Source organism: Antechinus flavipes, chromosome 1, assembly GCF_016432865.1.
Source record: "Antechinus flavipes isolate AdamAnt ecotype Samford, QLD, Australia chromosome 1, AdamAnt_v2, whole genome shotgun sequence".
In the NCBI taxonomy this organism is placed as follows: domain Eukaryota; kingdom Metazoa; phylum Chordata; class Mammalia; order Dasyuromorphia; family Dasyuridae; genus Antechinus; species Antechinus flavipes.
This window is the reverse complement of record NC_067398.1, coordinates 501,365,477-501,392,317: the sequence shown is the minus strand read 5'-3', so window position 1 is coordinate 501,392,317 and position 26,841 is coordinate 501,365,477. Positions and strand designations below refer to the sequence as shown.

The window sequence follows — 26,841 nt, the reverse complement described above, 5'->3', positions numbered from 1 at the left end:
TCCAGAACTTTATGTAGTACACTAGCATTCTTCCAAACATAACATGAAGCTTTGCAACTATGACTCTACCATATATTGGGCCTTAAAAATCAATATCTTCAAGAAGGTGATCGATGGAAATAAAAGGGGTGATTGCTCTGGAGGTTCAATAATACAGAGGCCTACGTAGTTGTCACAAAAGGGTCAGGGATTAAAATGAAAGGGAGAAGCATGGTACTAAAGCACCCTTCCTCTTCTCATGCCAGTAGCATTTAGTTTACACACCTAAGACCTACAATATTCTGTGGCAGGTAATGAATGAACATTTGTTTTTGTTTTTTAGTATTTGTTTTTAATCGGCTTCCTCTCCTTTACACCTCCCTACACACACACACACACACACACACACACACACACACACTACTTACAAGGGTATTGAAGCAAACACAGAAACAAAGCATTACAAGATACTGTGTTTTGTTTTGTTTTTTAATTTTCAAATTAAATGTAAAATTTAATGTTAGCAGGTTTTGCTGAGTTTTTACATTTTGAGTTATTCTATATTTGACTCCAAGTTGTGGAGAAGGCAACAAGTCACAACTGTGGGAAGAAGGTGATGGGGCAAACTGTTAACAGGAAGACAAGGTGTTTCCCCTTTAAGTCAAGAGTAGTTCTAAGGGTTTTTTTTTCCTTCTCAAATGTTACTAGACTGAGAATTCGAAAGCACATGACAGATGAAGAAACAGGCTCAAAGCTGTGAAATTGCTCAAGGTAGACAGCTAGTAAGTAGCACAGTCCAGATTTTAAGCTCTTTAAGGAATGAAATAGATCATATAGTGAACTAAAAGTGTTTTGCCATTTAATTATATAACCTTGTGAAAAGTATTACTCAATAATACTTGTTTATCATATCCTCAGTTATGAGGATGAAATAGTATATACAAAAGTGATTTGTAAACAGTAATACAATTATAAGGTGATGTTAAACAAAACAATTACAGCTTTCATTTTAAAAACAAGTAATAACATTCTTAGGAAGTGGATTGTAAAACATGAAGATTGGTAGCTATCAAAAGTCCCCACTGTTATACTCCCTTCCTCTGGATAGCTCTGACTTTACCAATGCTCATGTGGTTAAGATTGCCCTATGACTTGAGAATTATTTCAATATGTGCTTTGATATGTGGACATTGTGCATTTTTAATCTCCTTATGTATTTCTCTACAAATTACAAATGAACATATTTCCGACAACAATACTATTGTCTGAAATCTCTCACTTCTGCTGGTTGAATCAAAATATCTTACTAAATCTTTTATGAATTGCCAAGGACACTGGGTCTAAAAGTAGTATGGGCATTACAATATCAAGGGAAAAGTGTGATGCTCTTTCCTTTGAATAAACGCAATTATTTTAACAACCTTATTTAACAACAACTCAATTGTAGTTGTGTATGCCCATAATTAAAACAAAACAATTCCTTTGAGAAAGATAAGCAATATGGATTACAGGTTCATAAGGAAAGCTTAATAACATTTAATTCATTATTCAACAAAGGCTATTTGGTGTAAAAAATGTAGTAATCAATTTCTTTGGTCTGGATTTTCAGTTTTCTCCTTAAACATTATTTTAACTTTCAACATCTTAGAGGCCAACTAAAAAAACAACATTTTTTCTTGCCCTAATTTGGCCAATACAATTTCTAATCATACATGGTATAATCTGAAATGTTTAAGTCTTCAAACACCTAGAAATAAACCAGCAATGGCATAAATAATGGTTTATCCATTCTTTATTTTAAATTAAGATTAGTCATCCTAGCCCTGAAAGAACTTTCATTTCAGTGGTTATGAATTTTGGTCATCTAGGGCTTATGGGCAAATGGAGTAAGTTTCAAATATTTTCTCATGTTCTGGGATTAAATCAATGGTAAAATGTTAAAAAAAAAAAATCTTCTGAAGCATTTAACTAATCATATAATAATCTATAATTCTTACCTTACTAAAAGCATGACAAAAGTCCAAGTAGGCATAACAGTTTTTTACTTCACATTAATGTTAAATATTTAATGTCCAGATATACATTGTTCAATATTCACATTGGCAAACCAGCTTGACCATGTGATTTGAACCATGTAAAGTTGAAAATCTCCCAAAAATAATTCCAAAAAACCTCATATGTCTGTTTAATTTGCCATGATATTTTACTTTGAATTGACATAATCTTTATTTCAAAATAGCATTTATATTATAAAAATGTAAAAATCCAGCAAAACCAGAAATACTGAAATTCTTTTTTTCTGGGCTTTCACATTCATTGATTTTTTTTTTTTTTAATTCTCAAACTCTTTTCAAAACAATTTACAACATCATCCCCATTTCCAGTCTGATTATACACAAACACATTATGGTAGAAGAGTCTAGAATAAATATATAAGGAAAAGCCAAGGCTATAAAGCTAAGTGTATGTAGCAGGTTCTATCAGAAAAAAAAAAAAAAAAAAGGAGTCTTAGGAATGAAACATAAGTAAAATAGGAATAACTGAGAGATGTGAGATTCCTTTCAGTCATCTTTGTCTTTTGCTCCATGTTTAAGAATGCGTGTGAACTCAATATAATTGAAATTTCCCTTTTTGTCAATAGGAGCTTCTCTATACAGCTCATCTACTTCTTCATCTGTAAATCGGTCTCCCATTGTTGTCAGTAGCTCTCTCAGGTAATCTTCCTGAATGGTGCCTACAAAGAAGGAAAGAAGTCAGTTTGAGAGAATAAGTATTTTTCTGAATCTTTCTGCAACTTTCACTCTCTTAAACATTGCAACATTTCCCAAATACCATAGGATCAATAAACTGAACGAAAGGGAATTTCAGAGATTATCTAGTCTAAACTTCTCATTTATAGATAAGAAAATTAAAAGAGGAAACTGTAGCTATAACCACAAATAAGACTGTCATCTACAAGACTAAAATTAAGAACTGAAGCAAGGAATTACTTCAGTTCATCACTTTTTTTTTTGAGCCATTGAAATTAATTATCTATTTATAAAAGTAATTCTTTCAATGACTTCTAATTATTTTTGCCAATGTTTATCATTATCTAAAAACATACCAGTGCTTGCTTCGGCAGCACATATACTAAAACTGGAACGATACAGAGAAGATTAGCATGGCCCCTGCGCAAGGATGACACACAAATTCGTGAAGCGTTCCATATTTTTTTATCACAAAAGGCAGTACCTGTGTGAAGTCAGGAATCACTTGTTCTATATGGATAGAGGTTAATCTGGTGTGAGCAGATGGGGCTGATACAGTAGCAGCACAGATATTAGTACCACCCATGAAATAAATTTTAATACTAATATATTACAGCATCAAAAAAAAAAAAAACATACCATATTTGGGTAACGATAGATGAAATTTTGATAGAAAATGTTGGTAAAAAATTAGTATAACAATGGATTATAGTGAGATTAAAATTTCAATCCTGAACTATAAAGCACAGATTAGAAAATTGATGGAAAAAACTCAACCACCAATGGACTGAAACATTGTTCAAACGATATGAACAAAAGAATTTTCAAGAGGATACAACTACTGTAAGCAAGCTGAAAAATCTTCAATCACCTTAGTAATATACTCAGAGAAATGAAAAGAAAAAATTGAGATCCTTTACTTCCATTAAATTGACACATACAAAAACAACTTATGGCAAAAATCAAAGCAGTTGAAAGAAACTGCTTTCAAAACAAAGAGTTTGAAGAAACAAGCATATAGAATTACCAACGTGGTATCAAATTTATAGAGGACAATCTGACAGCATATAACAAGTATTCATAGAAATAATTACAGGTTTTAACCATTTAACCCACCATTAAAATTATACCTTAGTAGTTATTGTAAAGGGGGGAAAAGTTTGTCAATACAAACATATTAGTACTATTTCTAAGTGCAAAGAATTGAAAATCAAAATATACAATGGTTGGTGAACAATTGGATAAAAATCTTGGTATTCGGGGATATTAAAATGCCACTAAAATGATAAATATGCAGAATATAAAGAAACTTGCAAAGGTCGAAGGTATGAGAAGAGAAGAAAACTAGACCTACCAAACACTATAACTATACATGTAAAAAGAAAAATGTATATATAGAGAGCCAAACTGAATTAGATTGGCCATCAGCTTTGAAGTAAAAAAGGAAAGGTCAATGGGCAATGAGGTGGCAAAACAAGCACTGACCCTAGAGTTAGGAGGACCTGACTAAGTCACTTGACAACCTAAGACACTTGACAATTTTTATTAGTGTGACTACGGACAAGCCACTTAACTCCAACTGCCTCACAAAAAAATAGATAAAACAAAACAGAGATTGGGGAAAGACAAAGGTTGGACTCGATGGTTTCTAAAGTACCTTTTAACTCTATAACTATGATTTTGACACAAATCTTGACATGAACAAAAAAGCAGAAGCAGAGACATAAGAAATAATCTTTTATGCATATACATGTAGAAATTATTTTTTCTTTATAATACCTGGAACATAGTTGGCATTTAAATGTGTGCTGAATTGTATTTTAAAACTGTAAATTGTGTTTATTTGCTTTTGCTATTATGAAAGTTGAGTGCATCTTCCCAGCTGCTGCAGAAGTGGAGGATTATGGATATGGAAAACTGCATACTCTGTCAAATGTAGTAATGGATGTGTTGATTTTAAAGAAATGTCTTTTTTCTTTTTAAACTTGTGTTACAAAGGAAAGTTCACTAGGCAGGTAAGGAAGAAGGGGGATATATCTGAAACTGAATGTAATAAAGCAGCAATAAAAAAGTTCAATACCTAATAAGATATTAAAGGCAATTTTACACTACTGCAGGCATTTTCTTAGAAGCACAAAATAAAACAAAAAGACCTTGGTATTACAATATTCTGAAATAAAAATCCTTAGTTTTTAGACTTGGAACAAAAATACTAATTTCATCAAGCAATAAAACTTCCCTTATTCTGAGACATTAGCTAGTGAATATTATATTTGTTTCAAATGTTATCATCAACTTGTAAAGCTATAATATAAGTTGTGTAAAAATTTTTCTTGACAATTATAGATAGATATAATTTTTAGTCTCATTTCTATTGCATTCTGGCCTACTTTAAAAAAGCAGCTGGCAACTAATTTTTTCATGTCTTTAAATTTGGTTGACTAAAGTAGAAACTGTGTTAAAATCTCAAAATAAAATATAATAATAACTAACCAAGTGACATGCAACTTTCGATATGAAAAGTCACCTAACAGGGAAAGAGAAAATTATCTGTACCATGTAGATACACAGCAGTAATTTGCAGGTAACCTGCATGGTACAGGTTACCATGGTTAAAACAATAACTGAAAGTCCAAAAGAAAAGAAAAAAAACACACATACATTGTTCAATTTAATAGGTCAACACTCTCCCTTTCTATGAGAGATGAACTGTTAAAAATCTTTGTTAAAACATAAAATATTCAAGAAACAGGAAACTGAAAATCAATCATTTGAGTGAGTGCTGCTCAGGAAGTTAGAGGAAGATCTGAATAATACTCTAAATCTCTAGAGAAGGGGAGAGGGGGAAAAGGAGTATCTGCTTTTAGAAGTACAGTTTCCCAACAAAAGAAGCCAAAAAAATTAAGCTCAATGACACAAATCCATTGCCAAATTATAAAAGAAGTTGTTGCATTAGGATATAAAACCATAAATGGAATGTTAATATGTTCAAGAGAACAAGAATTGTCTCAACAAACTGTATTCAACAAAATCTCTATTCTCAAAACTCCTCCCTACTCAGGGACCCTTCTATCTCCTTTAGTAAGAGTTGTATTTTTCTCCTACCTTTAATTTTGCCAAAAAGTTTAGCAGTAATCTACATACCCAATGCTTTCACTTCCTCTCATACTTAACCTCTATTTACGTGCTTTTTCAATTCTTTGCAATTTAGCTTTTAGTTCCACCACTCTAATGAAATTATTTTCTTTTTCAAACATCACTTCCTAATTGGCAAATTTAATAAAGTTTTTTTCAGTCCTCATGCTCTTTTACTTCTCTGCAGGTTATGATATGAGTGCTACCATCTTTTATTTTCTATTACATCATCTCTTCCTTCTTTACCTTCAAAGACATTACATTCTTCTGGTGCTTTCCTAGCCATTCTTCTTATATCCGGAGATGATATTTCTCATTCTCTTCTAAATTCCTTATTCAAGTGTTCCTCAATTCTTGACCTTATGGCTTTTCCCCTATACTGTTTCCCTTGTTAATTCCATTCATTCATGGATTCAGTTACCATCTTTTAAGCAATTTTTAAACTTTTAACTTTGGTTCTGATCAAAGTTCTGACATTTCTCTGACGTCCCAGATTTATCTCCAGCTCCTAGAGGTCCTCTTCATATGTGTTATTGAGTCATTTTTCAGGAGTGGCTTGCCATTTCCTTCATTTTTACAGATAAGGAACTGAAGCAAACAGGATTAAGTGACTTGCTCAGAGTCACACAGCTAATAAGTGTGTGAGGGTGGATTTGAACTCATGAACAAGAGCCTTCCTGATTCCAGGCTCAGCACTAATCACTGCACCATTAGCTGCCTCCAGATGTTCCATTTGCATCTCCAATTCAACATATCCAAAACAAAGCCCATTTTTTCCAGGTATTCTTCAAACTTACTCTTTGATATGACTTCATTATATCTGTCATGTTATCCCACTTATTTTGCTGCACTGAAGAATTGTGGGGTTTAATATCTTTTGGGGCACAGCTTTAAATTATTTTCCAGAATGCACAAAAGTCTTCAGGGGCTCCCCAATAATTACTAATTAAATCTCAAACTCCTTTGCTCAGAAATCAAGCCCTCCATAATTTGGCACCATCCTACTTTTCTCCAGGGTATTACTGATGAGGAACACAGGATGACATATTGGTTTTTGAGCCTGGAAGACTGGGAGAATGGTGGTACCCTCAACAGTAATAAGAAAGCTAGGAAGGACAAGATTTGGGAAGGAAATATAATGGGTTCAGTTCTAGATACATTGAATTTAACATTCCCACAGAACCTCCAAATGGAGATATTCAATAGGTAACTGGAGACATGAAACTGGAAGTCAGCAATAGATTTGATAAATAATTTGATAAATAGATTTGAGAATCATCCGCTAGAAATGATAATGCAACCCATGGGAGCTAATAAGATCACTTCATTAAAAAATATAAAAGAAGAGGAGGACTCAGGACAGAGACAGTGGGGTATTACATAGTTAGTGAGTGTGACAGAGATGAGTATCTGGCAAAGGAGACCAAGAAGGAGCAGTCAGGTAGGAAGAAAACTTCTACCCCAAGACTAGCAAACTTGCACTAGTTATTCTTCTTATCCCTGCATTACTAAATCACAGCAGCCTAGGAATAAACTACTTCTAAATTCTTTTTCTTTTTTTTTTTCTTCTTTCTTTTATCCTCACTCTCAATGCCATATTACTCACACTCTACTTCAACTCTAGTCACTCTCTGTGCTCAATGGCATTTCTTTTCCATAATGAACAAAATTCTCTTCATTTTGGATTCTTCCTCTCTTATATGGCACACCATCTCCCAGATAGTGTGTTCTTGGCCATCCATCAACACTGTCATTACCTTCACTAAACATCTCACCAGAGAAAGGTAATTCTTTTATTCCTTCATATTTACCTCACTACTCACAAAAGCTATTCCAAACCTCCTCTCCAAATGTCCCACATCTCCCCATTCTCCTCACATGCACAGCAGATGAATTAGTTTTTAACTTAACAAAGAAAACTGGCATTCAACTTGAGCATCTTCTTCTCTCTTTTTAACCCCTAACTCACTCCTTCTCTCTCTCCCTTTTCTCAAGTCTCTGGTAATGAGATGGCCCTTTTCTTTGCTCAAGTCAATTTCCTAAATGGTCCTTTGATTCCACCTCCTTTCATTTTCTCTAGAAGAATGACAATCACATTTCCTCTTTTTTCTAATCTTCAACTTCACCCCATCTACTGGTTCTTTTCCTATTGTCTCTAAAGTTTTCTCCATCCTTAGAAACAACAAAATCTTTACTAGACCTGTGATCCTATATCTCCTCCCCTTTTCTTCCAGACTCCTAGAAAAAACTTGTTTATACTTACTAACTCCACCACCTTTCCTTTCTTTCTTCTAACCTGTGCTATCAGTCTTCTAACCTCATGCTTAGGTTAGAAGCAACTTAAACTGCTCTCTAAGTTACCACAATTTCTTAAATCCTAAATCTAATAATCTTTTCTGAGCCATACTTCTTCATCTGTTTATTTTCCTTCTAGTTTTTCATCATTATCACCACTTCCCTATGCAACAAACTCTAGTGGCTTCCTATTACCTTTGGGTACTGGTATTACCAGGATAAAAATGAAAATCCAGTTTGGCACTTTAAGCTCTTAATCGGGCTCTTTTCTAATTTCATCCCCCTTTACATTTCCCTCTATTCTCTCTACAATCCAACCACACAGATCTTCTTGCTGTTCCTTAAACACAACACTGCATCATTCTGCCTCTGTCCATTTCTGGTCCCTCAGGCCTACAATTTCCTCCCTCCTCACATAAGCCTTCTGGTTTAAGTTTCATCTTCTGTAGGAGGCCTTTTCTTATCCTCCTACCAGTAATGCCTTTTAAGACTACTTTCCATTTTCTCTACATTTACTTTAAATATATTTCATTATTTATATGTTGTTTCTCTCATTAGGATGCTCAAGAGCAGGTCCTGTTTACCTTTCATTTTATCCCTAGCACTTAAGTCAGTGTTTGGCTCACATTAAGTGAGCTTACAAATGCTTGATTGGTAACTGACTGGTTTCTCAACACTCTGTCCTGGAGCATGTTGTTAAAACTAAATCCTCATTCTTGGTAATCTCATTAGTTACTCTGGGTTTAATTATCATCTCTAAGCCAATGGCTCACAAAACTATATATCTCTACTACAAAATCTATCTATACCTATCCATTCTTACATCAATCTCTCTACACACACACACACACACACAGCTAGTCCTGAGCTCCAGTTGTTCATCACTAACTGCTTATTAAACATTTCAAACTGGATGTTCTATAGGCATTTTAAACTAAAGATATTTTAAAAAGAACTTTATTTTTCCCTTTGCACCTACTTCTGAACTTTTTTTTTTTTAACCAAGGAAACTATTATTCTTCTAGTCATTTAAATCATAACCTTTGTGCCAACTTTAATTCCTCATTCTCAATCACTTCATCTATGTACTCAATTGCCAAGTCTTGCCAATTTTACTTTCACATCTCTCAAATTTATCTCCCTTTTGCCATTCACAAGACTACATCTTAGTACAGCTATAGTCATCTGATACCTGGATTCTTGTAATGCCCTGTAAAATAAGTGTCCTTGCTTTAAGGCTTTCCCCTCTCCAATTCATCTTCCACTTAGCTATCAAAATAATATTCCTAAAACAAAAATCCAACTACATAATTTCTTTGCTTAGTAAACTCTATAGTTTCCCCCTCTTATCTTTAGAATAAAATAGAATCTCCTTATTTGATATTCAAAGTCTTTCCCAGCTGGCTCCAACCTACCTTTCCAGTCTTATTATATAATAATCCTCTTTAAGTGTTTATGGTCCAACCAAACAAGCTTTTCACAACATTCAATCTCACATCTCTGCTTCTGCAAAAGTAATTCCTATTCCTGGACTATATACTCTCCCCATGTCCATTTCCCAGAATCCCTTGCTTCCTTTAAAATTCAACTCAACATTTTGGAATTATGACCCAATAGTTATCAAATTGTGCATACCCTTTGATCCAGCAGTTTTTTTTACTGGGCTTATATCCCGAAGATCTTAAAGGAGGGAAAGGGACCCACATGTGAAAAATGTTTGTGGCAGTGCTTTTTATAGTGGCAAGAAACTGGAAACTGAGCAGATACCCATCAGTTGGAGAACGGCGGCATAAGTTATGGTGTATAAATGTTGTGGAATATTATTGTTCCATAAGAAATGATTAGCAAGATGATTTCAGAGAGACCTGGAGAGACTTACATGAACTGATGCTAAGTGGAATGAGCAGAACCAGGAGATTATTATACACAGCAACAAGATTATACAATGATCAATTCTGATGGACGTGGCTCTCTTCAACAATGAGATGATTTAGACCAGTTCCAATGATTTTGTGATAAAGAGAGCCATCTACAACCAGAAAGAGGAGTGTAGGAACTGAGTACGGTTCACAACATAGCATTTTCACTCTTTCTGTTGTTGGTTTGCATTTTTTTTCTTGTTTGATTTGATTTTTCTTGTGCAGCAAGATAACTGTATAAATATATATGTATATTAGATTTAACATATATTGGATTACTTGCCATCTAAGAGAGGAGGTGGAGAAAGGGGAGGGAAAATTGTTACAACAATGTTGAAAAATTATCCAATTTGAAAATAGAAAAGCTTTAATAAAAAAAGAAAAAGAAAAATTACAAACAAACAAATAAATAAATAAAAATAAAGTCCAGCTCAAATGCTACTTTCTATATGAGGTTTTTTTTTCAAAATTTCTCCCAGCTTCTTGGGTTTTCCTTGTAAAATTACCTCATATTTATTTTTGCATATATGTATATTTGCCTTAACAGTATGTAAGCTCTCTGAGAGCAGAAATTGTTTCATTTTTATTTTTAAATCCCTAGAACTTAGTAAAATACACAGAACATAATAAAGCTTATTAAGTCATTTGTCATTTGACTTGCCCAAAATTACATAATGGAACTTGGCCTGGAGAAGATGAAAAATAAAGAGAAGAGTGATTGTGATACAATGGCATAAACAAATGCAGACTGAAGAAAATAGAAGTTACCTTTAGCTGAGAGGTGAATACAATTAAAAATATGGGCAGGCAGGAATCAAATTCATGAAGTTTACTCAATTCAACAATTCTCTGTTTTATGCTAAATAGGATCTTATGTAACTTTTAATAGGAAATTCATTAAGGCCACTTTTGATTCCTCCTTTGAACACTAATGACCTTGGATTCTTGAGGTTATACCAGGAAAAATGATAATCTTCAGCTATTCCTTCTAAGCTTGAAAGTCTTCCAATATTGGTCAAGTAACTATCTGTCTATAAGTCAAAGACCATTCAATCAACCAATAATTAAGAAACATTTATAAAGCAAATAAAATATTATTAAGCACATACTGTGTTTCAGATACTGTGCTAGGCAAGTAGCGATACAAAGACAAAAATGAAATAGTACTGGACTTAAAGGAACTTATCTTCTATAAGGGAAAGCAGCATGTACCAATGAGTATATAGAAATCGTGGGGGATAGACAAACAAATGCAAGGAAATGTAATGTGTGTAAAGAGTATGAAAAAGGTTGGTTTGAATGGATCACAGAGTGCATGAGGAAAGGAAAGTATATTAAGGCTGGAAAGGTAGTTAGGAACAAAGTTGTAAAGAAGAGTTTTTATTTGATTCTAGAAATTATAGTGAGCAACTAGACTGTATTAAGTAGATGAGTGATATAGTGAGACCTATGCTTTAGGAATATCATTTTAGTAGTTATGTAAATGTTGGAGTGGGAAGAATTGGGAGACAGAGAGCTGTTAGGAAGGTACTGCAACAATCCAGGAATGAAATGAGGAAGGTATGCACTAGGATGGTGTCTGTGTGAGAAATTGAATATAGAAAGAGGTCGTAAGAAGCAGAAATCCCAAAAGTTGGTAAGTGATTAGATACATAGGATAAGAGAGACTGTGGAGTTAGGATGGCTCTAAGATTGTAAACTTAAAATGATTATGGTACTGTACTCTACTGAAATAAGTAACTTCAGATAAGAAGATGGATTTGAAGAGAAAGATAAATAATTTTTTTTTTTTTGGATACATGTGAGATGTGTATGGGACATCTAGTTTGAAATGTTCACTAGACAGCTGGTGATGAGGAAATGGAACTCAAAGGAGAGGCCAAGGTTGGGTATACAGGGTGTTCCAAAAATCTTATCACAATTTTAAGCTATTAACGCTTGGAACATATTGCACAATTCTGAGTAATTTCCAAAGAGAAAACAATGAAATCTATGGCAGCTAAAGAGGTAGAATTAGATAAAACTCCAGGAGAAACTAATGTCACCAACAAGAGGCCAGTTTTTTTTCTGGCACATTATGAATTCTTAAAGATCATCCACTGAATTATAAGAGGGGTTATCCTGTGTTGGTAGAAGCTGTACCTATTATCAATAAAATAACAGATGTGGATATGAACTCACAGTTAAAAATGATCTTTTTTTGACAAGTTTTATAATGTTAAATAAATTAAGGTTTTAATTCCTGCTATCACCTATTTGAGCAGGCTAGTTCTGCAACCAGACTCTTCGGTTTTACTATGGTTGAAGGTCTAGGTAAATTATTAGTGAGACACATCTTAATTTAGACTCACCTGTTGCTTCTTCATCAAAGCAAGCAAAAGCATTTCGAATCACATCTTCTGGATCTGTTCCATTTAATTTCTCACCAAACATAGTAAGAAACATGGTGAAGTTTATGGGACCTGGAGCCTCATTCATCATAGCATCTAAGTATGCATCAGTTGGATTCTTCCCTAAAAGAATTCACATGGGAAAAATTAAGATTGGTAACTGTGATGCAAATTATTTCCAGTAGAATAATCATTACTTTACTATACTAAATTATTATTCGATATGTAATATCATAATATTAAAGCTTAGAATGTAAATTAAACCAAAAATTACTGCATAAAGAATAAGAATAGTAACCATCAACATGAAACATGTTTAAATCTAGAACTGCTGTATACTCATTTGCATATGAAATCAAAGGAAAAGAACTGGTTTGAGAATCAGAAAATTTTGAATTACAATCTCAATCAATCTGGTTAACCACAAATCTCTCTAAAGATGAGTTTCTTTCATCTTTAAACTAGGGAAGAATATTATTGGCACAACTTCTTTCTTAAAGTTGTTGTGAAGATTAAGTAAGATGAGGCATAGTTCAAGTGTTTTGAAACCATAAAATAGTATGTTAATGTAAGTTGTAATCATTATTTTATAATTAGTCTCTACCTTGTAAATGGATTATTTTCCAAGTCTGCTAACAAATCAATTATTGGAACACACATTTTCTTAGGCAAAAGAATATAAAAAATATTGTTTACATTCGCCCATAAAAGGGTCTGAATAATTTTAATTTCTCATTATTTCTATGGGAAAATGAATTCTGAATTCCAACTGAGAAATATCTCTTCAAGACACGTAGTTCTGAGGGAAGTTTGCGACTCTAGTTCTAGAGATACAAGGAGACTTCTTGCTTCCTATAAAAATTGCAACCTGTGATAGGAGTCTCTTGATACTATGGAAGTTATCTTGATAGCAAAAAATGATCTGGTTTTCAGAATGTTCAAAATTTGAGGATTCATTTAGCAAGTGGAGGATTGTTAATGATCTCAGAGAAAGCAGTTTAGACAGATTCTAAGGGAAGAAAAATTATCACAAGACATTAGGAATAAGGTGGACAATAAGGAAGTGAATGTTGTGAATGTAGATTATCTAGAAATATAGCAGTAAAAAAGAAGAAATATGGGAGGGAAAGTTTGAGGGTTTTTTAAAGAATGGAAAGACAAGCATTTTTATAGAAGAGATTTAGGCAGTAGAGAGGTAGAAATGAAAACTCTGAGGCAAAGAAGGGATGATTGATGAAAGAATAAAGTATTTATCAAATGCTTATTATATTCAAATTCCTGTGTTAAGTGCTAGGGATACAAATAGAAAAGATGACTTGAAGAGACCTCAAATTCTAATGGAGGAAACAGTACATATGAAAAGTTACTATGGTCCTCAGAGTACAGCAACAAAATAGGTAGTAACATATCTTTTAATATGTCTTTTCCATTCATAAAAATCTTCAGTTTCTGATATTTATCAATCTGATACTGCCAAGAACTTTCTTTTCTGGGTCGTCAATAAATATACTCATAGCACTACCTGTAGGAGCCAAGTAGTTGCAAGGTTACATCTTTTCTATAAGGGTTGGATTCTAGGATGAGGGCTGAGGGTAGTGAGCCAGAAGGAAGCACACATATGCTTTTCCAAAGGCTTTTGAGTTGAAGGTCCTGGAATTCCCAGACAAAAGATATAAAAGTAGGTGGTTGGGAGGAAAACCAATGATCTTCTGGGTTCTGCTACTCCCAGGTTTGCTGTAGCTATCTGCTCATCCAATACTGGGAACTGGCCAGCCAATGCCCTGGACCCTCAAAGATGATTTGGGGGCTGATTTAAAAAAGCAGGTGTGATGATTGGGGGCAAAATATCAATCCCAAGGCTTTTAGGATCAGGGTCCAGGGCAGTCTCCATCAGGGTGTGGGACGAGAAAATGACCAATGTGGTAATGGTGGTTTATCTCCTATCTCCTCCTCTGGATGGCTTATCTACCTTGTGGGTGGCAGGGATTGGCATACAATAGGAATGGCTGCCTGTGGCCAATTTTTTTAGATCAATAATCTCCAAAAACTCTAACTCATCTCTAGTGAGAAAAAGGTTGAGCAAATACCCATAATTTATATATGTACATATAAACATACATACACACACACACACACACACACACATACACACACAACTATGAAATTTACTCCTCCCAGTCTAAAAGAAAACGAGGAGGCTCTTTCCCATAGCTCAGTCACTACTACCTTAGGATACAGAGCCCATTCTCCAAGTCATCCTGTGACTAGCTGGTCATATGCTTCTTGGGTCATTTCACAGTCTCCATTATGGAGTTCCTGACTTATATGACTGACCAAAGAACTCAGGCTAAGTCAGGAAGTAAATGAAATTGGAAAATGATTTTAAAGATTCACTATATGCCACAACTCTATGACATAAATTGGGGTCACCTAAAATGTTTCCTGTGTCTGCCCTAGTCTTACCTTTTTTAAGAAATAAAACAAGCATTTCTTTTTTTAAGAGGTCAGCTTTGGAAATGTTTACCTCTTGATTCTCCTTACCTCCTTGATTCTCTCTTTTCTGAAATGAATCATCTAAAATGACACAATTTACCAGCCATTTAGAATGCAAAAAATTACTACACTAACTAGGCCTACTTTTTTTTTTTAATTTAATTTTATTTAATAATAACTTTGTATTGACAGAATCCATGCCAGGATTAATTAGGCCTACTTTAAGAACACTGACCATTATATTTGTTTAAAAAGAAAAAACAAACAAAAATCCATGAATGTATAAGGCTCTTAAGAGATTAGTGTTAAATTATTTAACATATCTCCTAGTTGTCTGTCTGTATATCTTTTATTGTAAAATTCATTAGACATACAAAATATAGGATTCATTCATAGAGTCCAGAATAACATTCAGGTTTCTGGTTTTAGTGCTCTGACACATTTCTAGCTATAGAGGTATTCTCTATATTTTTTTCTCCTTCAAAAAATTAGATCCTAAAAAGGACCCACACGTGCAAAAATGTTTATAGCAGCTCTTTTTGTGGTAACAAAGAATTGGAAAATAAGTAGAGATCCATCAATTGGGGGATGAAGGTATAATGGAATATTGTTTAGTTCTATAAAAAGTGATGAACAAGATGATTTTAGAAAAGTTTGGAAAGATTTACATGAACTGATGCTGAGCAAAACAAGCAGAATCAGAAATACATTGTACACAACAACAGCCAGCATGATTAACTATGAAAGATTTGGTTCTTCTCAGTGATTCAGTGATCAAAGCAATCCCAACGGACTTTGGACATAAAACGTCATCTGCATCCAGAAAAAGAATTATGGAGATTGAATGTAAATCAACACTTTTTGTTTTTGTTTTTCCCTTCTCCCAAAGTTTTCCCTTTTGTTCTGATTGTTCTCTCCCATGATTCATCAAGCAATGTGTATTAAAACAAATACATTAAAAATAAAATAATAATTTATATATATATCCTCTTTGCCTTGTGCTACTGGCATAATCCAAGCTTCTGATCTAAACTGCTCTTCCAGGCAGCCTGATATCTTTAGCTAGCTATTCTTTCTTTTTGTTAAGACTCTTCATTGTTCCCAGAAACTGTTTCCCACTCAGATCTGCTAGATCAGCCCATATGACAACGTTTTGGCTCTGGGCAGGAGAAGAGTTCCTCTGTATATAATTCTAGGCTATAGTATCAAGCTCCAGTCTTATTAATAGTTCCCTTATCTGTTACTTAAGTTCTTAAGTAATTTAAGTTACCTGTTACTTAAGTTCTTTGTATAACTCTTGACCCTTTGTTGCCCAGTCTCTCATAGAATATACAAATAAATGAATAAAGCATTATTTCATATAAACCAAGAAATGCTAGGACTTACCAGAGTAAGTTACCAGAGTAACAAACCGATCCATAAATAATGCATATCAAGGGACAGCTAGGGGGCACAGTGGATAGAGCACCAGCCCTGAAGTCAGGAGGACCAAATTCAAATCTGGCCTCAGACACTTAACACTTCCTAGCTGTGTGACCCTGGGCAAATCACTTAACCTCAATTGCTTCAGCAAAAATAAAAATAATAATGATAATGATAATTTATATCAAACAGAAATGCTCATGTACAAAAGTGATAAATGGTTCTCTCCAAACAAACTTCCCCTTCAGGCTTTACCCTAACAGGTTTTCAGTGGGGTATTTTTATGCAAATGCAAATGATGGGCAGGAGAAGACCTGTAGTACCCTTATTATTAGGTAACCAAGTAACCATCTGAGGTTTCTCAAAAGTTACTAACAGATTTTCACCAAGTGGGCCTCGAAGTGGTGGGAAGATGAAATGCCACCACCTGGACTTGAGGGGATCTCAGACTGACTGCTTCTCTGTGAACAGGCACACTTACTCCTTGATAGGACTCAGGTTCCTAAAAACTGTTTCTAAGGAAGATCAGGACTTGGAGAAACCTAAAAGCCCTATGCTTAGCATCTCACAAACAGGTTTATGACTGGATCAAACTAGGAACTCCAACCAATGATAGATATATATTCCAGTCAAAGGCTGGGATCAAGGGCTAAGGCTCCATTAGGAAACCAGTGTCCTCCTCTAGGATTAGCAAAGAAGAAATGGATGGCATGGGTGGAAATTACTGTTAAGCTCTGCATATTCAAAAACCATGCTTGGTGTACTCACTTATCTTAAGCTGGGGTACTAATCTAGTACTCTTTGCCTTAATTTAGTCCCTTCTATTTAGCTCAAGGGTTCTTAGCTTAGGGTCTGATTTTTTTTTTAATTAAATACTGTCATAACTGTATTTTAATAGATTTCCTCTGTAATCATACAAATTGTATTTTATATATTTAAAAACATTTTTCTGAGGAAGCATCCAGAGACCTCCTCAGACCATAAAAGACCTTTTGGTCTTTGACAAAAAGAGTTTAAGAATCTCTGTTCTAGGTGAACTCCTGTTTTTGCTACTGAAATCTAGGTATGGAATCAATTTTTATTTCCACCCTTAGAAATCTCTTTGTATTAATTTTAAGACAGGTTCAACTTCTGAAGTAGTTAACTCCTAATTAATTAATTCAGTCCTTTTCCCTATGAACTTAGGATGACTTGCTTTGATTGCTTTTCCTTGTTTTAGACCAGTCAATTTTTTTTCTGGATTCCATTTCATCATTTTTAAAGTAAAGATATTGAACTTAAAGACTTCAAAAGTCCATTCCAACTCAAAGATTCTATACTTCTATGTTCTCTAGCCCTTCTTATTGTTTTGTTCTCAGTCAGGCTATCACAAATTAGCAATTACAAGCATTTTCCTTTAACTGAATAGGAAGTATTTTTGTGATCCCTTTGATTCGAAAAGTATTTTTCCAGGGGAAAAAAAAAATGGGGCCCTAAAACTTACCTAAGGAAGCAAGCATATCATGCAAATCTTCTTTGTCAATGAAACCATCTCTGTTCTGATCAATCATGTTAAAAGCTTCCTTGAATTCCTGAATCTGTGACTGGTCAAACATAGCAAATACATTAGAAGTTGCTCGTTGAGGACGCTTCTTTGTGGTCTTCGTCTTTGCCTTTTTGCTTGACATGTTGGCTAGTGGATTCTAGAAGAGAAAGGGAAATTTATTAAGTAAAGCAAAATTTATAGCATTTAAAATTAGCAAATGCTAATTTTAAACCTCATTGAAGAGTTGCTATTTACAGAGTAAAGGTAATTGCAAAATAAATCATAACTGTAAGATGAAAATTAAATAGCTCCAAAAAATCCATATAGTTTAAGAAATGGATTTTCTCATTTTTTTCTTCTAACTTATACTAGATAAAATTTTAATAGGTATAAAATCATTTTTAAAAATTCAATAAAATCCCATTATGACTTATGATATAGATCTGACATCATACCTTAGAAGTAGCAACTTTTAGAAATAAGTACTTGCATCTAACAAGATCTATCAACTTCTGAATTTCCCATGTTACTAACAAGGAAGTACTAGCCCTCCAATCGCCTATGCTAACCTCACTGGTATAGTCAACTCAATCTATTGCCAAATCTTTTCATTTCAACCTTCATAACAGTCCTCATATGTTACCTTCCTTTCCCTCATACAGTCATATCACTGCTTATTTAGAGTAGTGCAAATGGCTTTTTAATTGGTGTCCTTGTCTTAATCTTCTCCAATCCAATCTGTCCTCCAAACAGCTGCCAAGATGATTTTTCTTAGTGTTGGTCTGACTATGTTATCCTTTTAGTAAGCTCCAGTGATTTCCTATTACCTACTGCTCTGGCATTTTCATTTAACATATAACATATAACATTCCTATATTTTATTTTACTCGATCTCACAAGATTCAGTTATACTGTCCTAGTTGCAATTCCTGTTTTTCTTGCTTTTGCAATGGCTGTACTCACTTGCCTCCACCTTTAAGATTCAGCTCAAAACTATCTTTTATGGGCCTGTTTTGGTCTTCCCAGATGCTAATGTCTCTCATTTCAGGTTACAATTCCATCTATTCTGGATATATTTTGTCGATACCTTGTTATCCACATGTTGTTTCCCCAATCAGAATGTATGCTCCAGGAGAGCAGGGACTAATTTTTGCCTTTCTTTCAATCCTCTAGTACAAGATTAGCATAAATGCTTAATAAAAGCATTTATTGCTTGTAGCTATCACTGGATAAACCACTTCCCTGCTTTGGGACTCATTCCTCATTTCTGAAAAAGAGGGTTTATTATATATCCAGAAGAGCAGGGACCCTGTCTCATTTAACTGTGCCTCTCTTTGCTCCTGCACATAAGCAGTCACAGCAGTAATATTCCCAAAGTCCCATACAGTTCCAAAAACTTAGATTTCTATGAAAATTTAAATATCAATTAAAAAAAAAAACTATAAACAAAGGTTTTCCATTCTTTTCAATCAAATAATCTAAAAACCACAAGCAACTTTTAAATGTTAATGTTATATAATAATAATAATATTATCGTAACAGAAAAGTTGCATATAATTATTCCACCTGAGGTGGGATAAGAGTTACTTGATTTAACTTTTGGTAAAATAGGACTGAGAGGCAGCCTGGCACAGTGGCTAGAAGCCTGTTTTAGACCCAAGAAGACCCAAGTACTGCCTCTAACAAAAACTAGCTGTATAAATTCTAGGCAATTCACTTTATCTTTTGGAACTCTGGCCAGGGGCAATTGATGACTCCATTAAGTGGATAGAGTGCCAGACCTGGAGTCGAGAAGTTTCATCTTCCTGAGTTCAAATCTGGCCTCAGACATTTACTAGCTGTGGGATCCTGGACAGGTTACTTGATCCAGGTTACTTGACCCTGTTTGCTTCAGTTTCCTCCTCTATAAAATAAACTGGAGAAGGAAATGGCAAACCATTCCAAGTATCTTTGAAGTAAAGAGAAGTGCTTACTTGCATTGCTGGAGGGATTTCCTCACCTGGGAATTCTCTACAACAATGAAATGAGAGGTCCAGTTCCCATCCCCATAACAGAGTTTCACTTTATCTTCCTAAATCTGAGATGATTAAATGAAGAAAAAAATGCTAGTTTTCTTTTAATGAGGGCATAACATCCACAAATTACACCCTTATAAATTTTAGAAATACAATCAAATAATTTATATTGAATACTATTAAATTAGAAGATATTGCTTTAAAATATGAAAGAAAAAGAAGTGGCTAATGAGATAAGCAAGAAGCATAACAGATGGATAGTTCAAAAGTTGCACAGATCAAGAAAGCTAGAACAAGTCTTCTAACACATTTGGGTAGAACTGAGTTCTGGCTCCTGGCTCTGCCACTACCCACGTGACTTTGAACAAATCATTTAACTTTTCCCACCCTGGAGTGCATTTCATCATCTTTAAAATGAGGAATTCCATTCCAACTCATTACTCTCCTAGTTCACACATTGGGTAGGTATCCTACAAGAGGATAAGACCAAGAACTGCATAGGATCAGAAAATATAGTTTTCTATTTAAAATGCATTGAAATAATGGAGTATACTTTTGAAGCACATACATTGTGTAATGACAGAGAAACTGAGCATAGTTTGGAGTTTTTAATATTTTATTTGGACTTCTGAGAGGGAGAGATTTTCTGGGACCAAAGGATTCATTTTGGTCCCAGGGCTGATGTCTCAAAGTATTCAGCAACAGCAGCAGTAGCATCGAATGTGAGATTCCAATGGTTTTTATATAAGTGGCTCTAAGCAATGTGGGTAGACAAAGGCAGGGGCAGAGTCAGAACACTGAGAGCTGGAATTTCCAAGAAGGGACCATCATTTTGGTTCTGTCAGGTTAGGGGTAGGATCATAAATTCTGAAAAACTTGGAGTAGTTAGTTAGAAACAGAAAGTCTGGAACTTAGAGATTGAGGATACAATTAGGTATCTGAGATAGGACATCTGGAGTTTTATCTTTTGGAATGCCAGATCTCTATAGCCCTAATTATCTCAGTCCTAATGGTCAGGAAGGGGGGTTGCAACCAGGGGGACTGAGGCAGAACAATTCAAGAAACTAAGGCAGAACGATAAAAGGAAATTGGCACAATAATAGGTGAATAAAGAAAAGTTCATTATAAAGACTTTAGACAAACTGATAATGTGATTAATATCCTTATCCTTTGGAAAGAGTTTTGTTATAAAGATCTGTCCCATTCTCTCTAATGTAACTAAATATTTTTAAATGTTAAGTTAGATAAAATTAAGTTTTACTATAAAATTATCACATATATTTTTATTAGCTGAAAAGTGGAAAAGCATCCTGCCAAAGACCAGAGAGAATCTGAGATCAAGTATTTTCCAATCAGATATATTAAAGAGAATAAGAAAAAAGAAAAACTAGTTTGAATAGCACTGTAATTAGTCCTAAAGATCCTTTAATTCAGGAATTTTAGCTGGAGCCAAAAGAGATTTTAAAGAAGCAAATCTAAGCATCTTAATTCTTTCATCCCATTTCTGCTTTGTCACCAGTTCTAAACCTTTGTATAGCTGTTTCTCCCAGGCACTTTGAATTTTAAGAAAAAAATGCTACCAATAAAGTGGTCTGCTGATGTTGGAGTAACTAAATACCACTTAATTCAGGGTGAAGGTAAGCAAAGAGATTTCAAATAACGTACAAAGGCCAGGTGCATAACAGTCGTTATATGATATGTTCTCTTGGTAATATTATTTAATCAAGTTGCTACATTTTCTGGGGGGAGGGGCTAGTCTTAAGCATGAATTCAAGACCTAATACAATAGTCTTCAAAAAGTATGGCAGTTTGGTATACATTTTTAATCCAGGGGAACATCAAACTGTGTGGTTTAACATTTATTAAATGATCTGCTCTGTATTCATGTAACAGCTACACTGCGATTTTAACACATTCTTTCATAATCAAAAATTGTAAGCTGAATCTGTTTGTGTGACTTTTTGGTGGGAAAGGCGACCATAGAATAAATTATGTCAATGCTTCTTTATCCTAACCTACCCTTATTAGAGGAGAGCTCTTAAGTCATTATGGTCCTTTAATCATCTGATTAGCTATTCCAGTGCTTCCATAAAAAAAGCTGTCTTTTAGCTAAATATCCAATCTACTTTAAATCATGGAATTACAGGACAACTAGATAGTCTAGAGGATAGAGCACCAGCAAGGAGTCAAGAAGACTCTTCTATGTGAGTTTATATCTAGCTTCAGATGCTTAATAGTTGTGTGACCCTAGGCAAGTCATATAATCCTGTTTGACTCAAGTTTTCTCACCTGTAAAATAAGCAGGAGAAGGAAATGGAAAAGTACTCCAGTATGTTTGCCAAGGAAATCCCAAATGAAATCACAAAGAGGCAAACACAACTGAACAACAAAGGAATTGCCTACATAAGTGGGTAAAACCAGAAGATATTTGTTTCTTCATCAAATAACAATGAACTTAATGTGGAAAGCAATTTTCTCCTTGTAACTTAGAATTCTTGGACTAATTTTTGATTTTTCTCCTCTTTTATCCCTTTCTATAGTTTTTCAATCCATCCTATAACTTAGTTCACAATGTGTCTTACATTTACTATACTCTTTCCTTCCTTTTAACTGCTTCCTGGTAAATTAATTTGCCTTCCTTTGCTGGATCTCCCAATCTTCAATAAGTGGACTTCCTCCAAGGAAGATGATTTCCTTTTTGGGGTTTTTGACACTATTTTATTTTGGTGTTTCTCCTGACCATTCCTTCTTAAATCTCCTCTGCTGACTCAATCATCTAAGTCTTGCCACTCTAAAGAGGTATCTCCCAGGGCCACATCCTAAGACCAAATTTTTTCTTTATAGACTTCCCCCTTGGTGATCTTATCAAGTTCCACAGGCATGCCCTCATTTCTCTCCAGAAATCCAGTCCTAAAAAATCAACTTACCTGAATGCCTCATAGACATCTCAACCAACATGACCAAAACAGAACTTTTTCATCTTTCCACAAATCCAATGCTCTTCTTAATTCTATTTTTGACAAGTAACCCATGTTTGAAACTTCAGATTCATTCTCAATGACTTAGTTTCTCTCAACCTTTATTTCCAATCAGCTGTCAAATGTTGTCGGTTCAACTTTAACATTTTTCCCATCTACCCAATTTCTCTGCTCCAGCTGAAGTCCTTAACAAATCTCAACTATGCAACTATGCCTCCTAATTGGTCTAACAACTTCAAGCCTTTCCTCTTTACTATCCATCCTAAATACAGCTATCAAAATGATATTACTAAAGCATAAGTTTGGCTATATCACTGATTCCTAATTGCCCAAAGGATAAAATACAAACTTTTTTGCTAAATACTTAAAAATTCTTCATAATATGGCTCCAATCCAACTTTCCAAGTTGAGTTTGTATTAATCTCCCTCTCATAATTTATACCTTGCTGTAGCCCATATATAATATTCCATCTCTTACCTCCCAGAATTTGCACAGCAATATTTGGCCCTTTTCAAAATTTAGCTAGAAATTGCTTACCATAAGAGGCTTTCCTAATCCCCCAATTTACCATGAGGAATTTACTTTGCACGATTTTAAAATTTATTTATGGTATATATTTGTGCAATATAAACTCTTTGAATTCTAAGCACTTACAAAGCATATTATTGGTTCACTCTCTTTTCTCTTCTATCTTCCAAAAAACAAAAATAAAATTTAGCTTCTCCTTGCAACTATTCCATTACATCAGGGCAGCATAATTTTTTTAGCACTTTCTACACAAAGTCTTCCAGAGATTGGTTTAATTTTTCTTGGTTTTTTGTTCTTGAATGACTGAATTTAAAGAAAACACTTATCCATGTTTTATGTGCTTTGCATATGTAAGGATGGAAATAATATTGTAATTATGTGCCAGGCCCTGTGTTACTTGCTGACAAAATAGAGATCCTGAAAGAAATGAGAATGATTTAAAAAAAAAAAAAAAAAAAAGGTTTTCTTTTTTTTGAAGGAGAACAGTTGGAAGTAAGATGGAGAGAGAAGAAATGTGGGAAAAACAACTATTTTAAATGTGAGAAAACCAACTATTTTAAACATGATAAATCTCAGGCAATAATAGCACATAGCATCTTAGGATTAAAATATGAAAAAAGGCCTTTGTGAACATTTACATCAATCTCCTCATTTTGTAAAGGAAATAAATGAAGCCAAAAAATGAAATGCTGCTCAAAGACACATGACATAGGAAACAGAGAAAGAATCTAAACCCAGATTCTCTAACTCTAACATCTAGTGTTCTTTCCATGAGTTTACAATGTTTCTCATTTAAGTGGTTTGAAAACATGAAAAATTGAGTTCAGATGAGTATAGAAATGATAGATGACTCCATTTAAAAGAATGAGGTTTCCTAGACAGCAACACAGAATACAGAGAACCAAAAGAAACAATGCTCTCAGCTAAAACTTTGAATATGGGAGAAACTGAGGAAAATAAAGAATGTCAATTTCTCTGTCAATTCTTTGAAAAGTTTACTACAGTCCTCATTTCTCTTTATTTTCACTCCTTACTACAGTAGTATAAAGACTAAGTTACCAGCAGCTGATCACATTAAGAGAGTAATAGATCATAAATTCTGCTCACAAAGAGAATTTAGTGTTATAATCAAATAAAATGTACAACAAAGTGGATCTAACACATTTAATGAAATACATTACTATTCTTGAATCTCACATTAATTAGCTATTTATGATATGCAATTATCCTAAATAATTAGTTTTAACCATATAACTCCCCTACTTAATAAACTCCAGTAGTTCCCTAATGCCAAAAGGATCAAATACAAACCTCTGGCTTTTAAATTCTTGGTAACATAACAATAATTTAAAAAAGTAATTAGGAAGGAAAGACATCAGGGGTTGAAGAAATTAGAAAAGGCTTTTCCAAAAGTGACATGTAAACTAGATCTTGAAGAAAATTAGGGATTAGAAGAGAAAGAAATAAGGAATGAGTACATTCCAATCGTGGAAAAAAGTCACTGAAAAAGCACAGAAGGAGTTTTGTATCTTAGTAACAGCAAAACTGTGAAGAGGTGGATGACCCAAGGGACAGAAGCATGATCATTACACTGTAAGGAGAAAGAGCTAAATGAGAGACTCCAACTAAGGCCAATAGCAAAACTTACAGTTCTATAAAATATGCCATCTATTATTTTACTTTAGTTAGAGCCTACCCTCTAGAAATTGAGGGGAAGGGAAGACAAAACAAAATTTTTGGTTCAGTAGGGAAAGGAATTGGAGAATAGAGGAAGAAAGCTGGTCCCAAATGAAAACTGTAACTGGGAGGCATTGTTACTTTCCCCCAATAACTTCTAAGGGCTGAGCCCTTCCCACCTTGGAAACAAAGTTACACTAAAACTTAAATTTACAGGAGAAAGGTATAGAAAAAAAGGGCTGGAATCACTAAAATGTTCACTTCAGTTTTGCCTAGGACCAAATAGCTGCCCATCTACTTTTCCTAGACAATCAAAAAGCTATCCAACTTGCTGAAATATTTGAGGGCCCTAAAATTCCTTATATGGCTACAAGTTGCTTAAGCTGCCAGGTGCCTTCCCCTGTAAAACAAAAGGACTGCACTTAAAAAAAAAAAAAAAAGGCATACCAGAAATACAGCATTGGAATCTGGAGACAGAGCACCTTGCTTTACTACTTGGTAGCTGGGTCATGTTAGCAAAAGTCATTTCACTCTAGGCTCTAGTTTCTTTATCTAGAAAAGGGCGGGGGTGGGGGGTGTAGATAAGATCCTTTACAGCTCTTAAATTCTACAGTCTATATTCTATAATTATAACAGACTGATCTTTATCTCTCTTCTCCCTCCCAATACATCCTACATAAATGCTGCCAAACTAACTAAAATGGTTTTCCTCATGCTATTCCTCTTTGAAAATTTACAACAGCCTCTTAATATTTCTACATCAAGTTTAAACTCTCTTTGGGGGATTTTAAAAAACCTATCAACCCTCGTCAACCCTATTTACTCCCTTACTTTTCCCTAATAACATCCCAATCCAAAGAGTTGTGTCTTCATTTTTTTAAACTAAGTCATGTTTTACAACTATTGTTTTTATATATAAAAATGTAAATATTATATATGTATATATACACACACACACATATGTGTGTATATACATACATACAGATATATATAATCTCATGCTTCCAAACCCTGGGATGCTCAGAGATTACTTCCTTTGGTACAAGTTGTACACACCTGAAGCTGCTGGTCAGCCTCCGGACCCCGCCAACAACTGTGCCCCTACGAGCCGGAATGGTTGGTTCGGAGGCAGTGGACAACCTGGGGCCCCCAAGGTTGAGTATCTTTCTTCCAATCTCCGCCCTGCCCCACCCCGCTCCACCCTACCAAGGTTTCCAGGGTGGGTCCGAGAGCAGCAACCCTCTTTCCATTTCATCCCAGACTCGATTCCTTTTCCCATCCCACCCCAATCTCATCTCTTGCCCGCACCCGCCCCCCCCTTCCCAGGGAAGCCCCGCAAAGACAGGAGAATCACAGACAACAGACCCCACTCTGTCCCTCCGGGAGGGACTCGCCTCCCTCTCAACTCCCCTCCCTTGTCATTCGGGGAAGACTCCCGGACCATCTCCTGCCCCGCCACCTCCCCACCCCGGTCGCTCGTCCGCACCACTTTCCCTCCCCCACAACGGCTGCCGGCTGGGGCGGGGTTAGTCGGGAAGCTGCGCTGGGGAGCTGGGAAACGAGAGGCGGAAGGTGTCATGCTCTAATGGCTCCAGAGCCACTCACCCGCAGCCACAAAAAAGAAAGAAATTTAGATTTCCCTTCTGTGCGAGAACAGAAACCGAACTGCTGCTGCTCCGCGGTGACAGCAACCAGTGCACCCCCTCTACAGGAAAGCCGCTGGGGACTGGGCTC

At 34.9% G+C, this 26,841-nt stretch overlaps 1 protein-coding gene and 1 non-coding gene across 2 annotated transcripts; one reads left to right on the top strand and one right to left on the bottom strand.

Moving 5' to 3' along the window:
* Positions 1 to 450: 450 nt before the first annotated feature.
* LOC127543988 (myosin regulatory light chain 12B) lies at positions 451 to 26,841 on the bottom strand. The gene is made up of 4 exons (XM_051970396.1): positions 26,713 to 26,841; positions 17,867 to 18,065; positions 12,430 to 12,591; positions 451 to 2,713 (listed from the first exon to the last, which is right to left on the bottom strand). The coding sequence occupies exons 2-4, from the start codon at positions 18,048 to 18,050 to the stop codon at positions 2,541 to 2,543; spliced, it is 519 nt and encodes a 172-aa protein (XP_051826356.1). The 5' UTR covers positions 18,051 to 18,065; positions 26,713 to 26,841; the 3' UTR covers positions 451 to 2,540.
* LOC127546178 (U6 spliceosomal RNA) lies at positions 3,088 to 3,194 on the top strand. Its single transcript, XR_007950012.1, has one exon. It is a non-coding gene; the product is annotated as a U6 spliceosomal RNA (small nuclear RNA).

Coding starts and splice junctions, on each gene's coding strand:
- LOC127543988 (XM_051970396.1), bottom strand. CDS start 18,050: ATGTCAAGCAAAAAGGCAAAGACGAAGACCACAAAGAAGCGTCCTCAA. Junction 12,592..17,866: donor TGATATGCTTGCTTCCTTAG/GTAAGTTTTAGG, acceptor GAATTCTTTTAG/GGAAGAATCCAACTGATGCA. Junction 2,714..12,429: donor CTTTGATGAAGAAGCAACAG/GTGAGTCTAAAT, acceptor CCTTCTTTGTAG/GCACCATTCAGGAAGATTAC.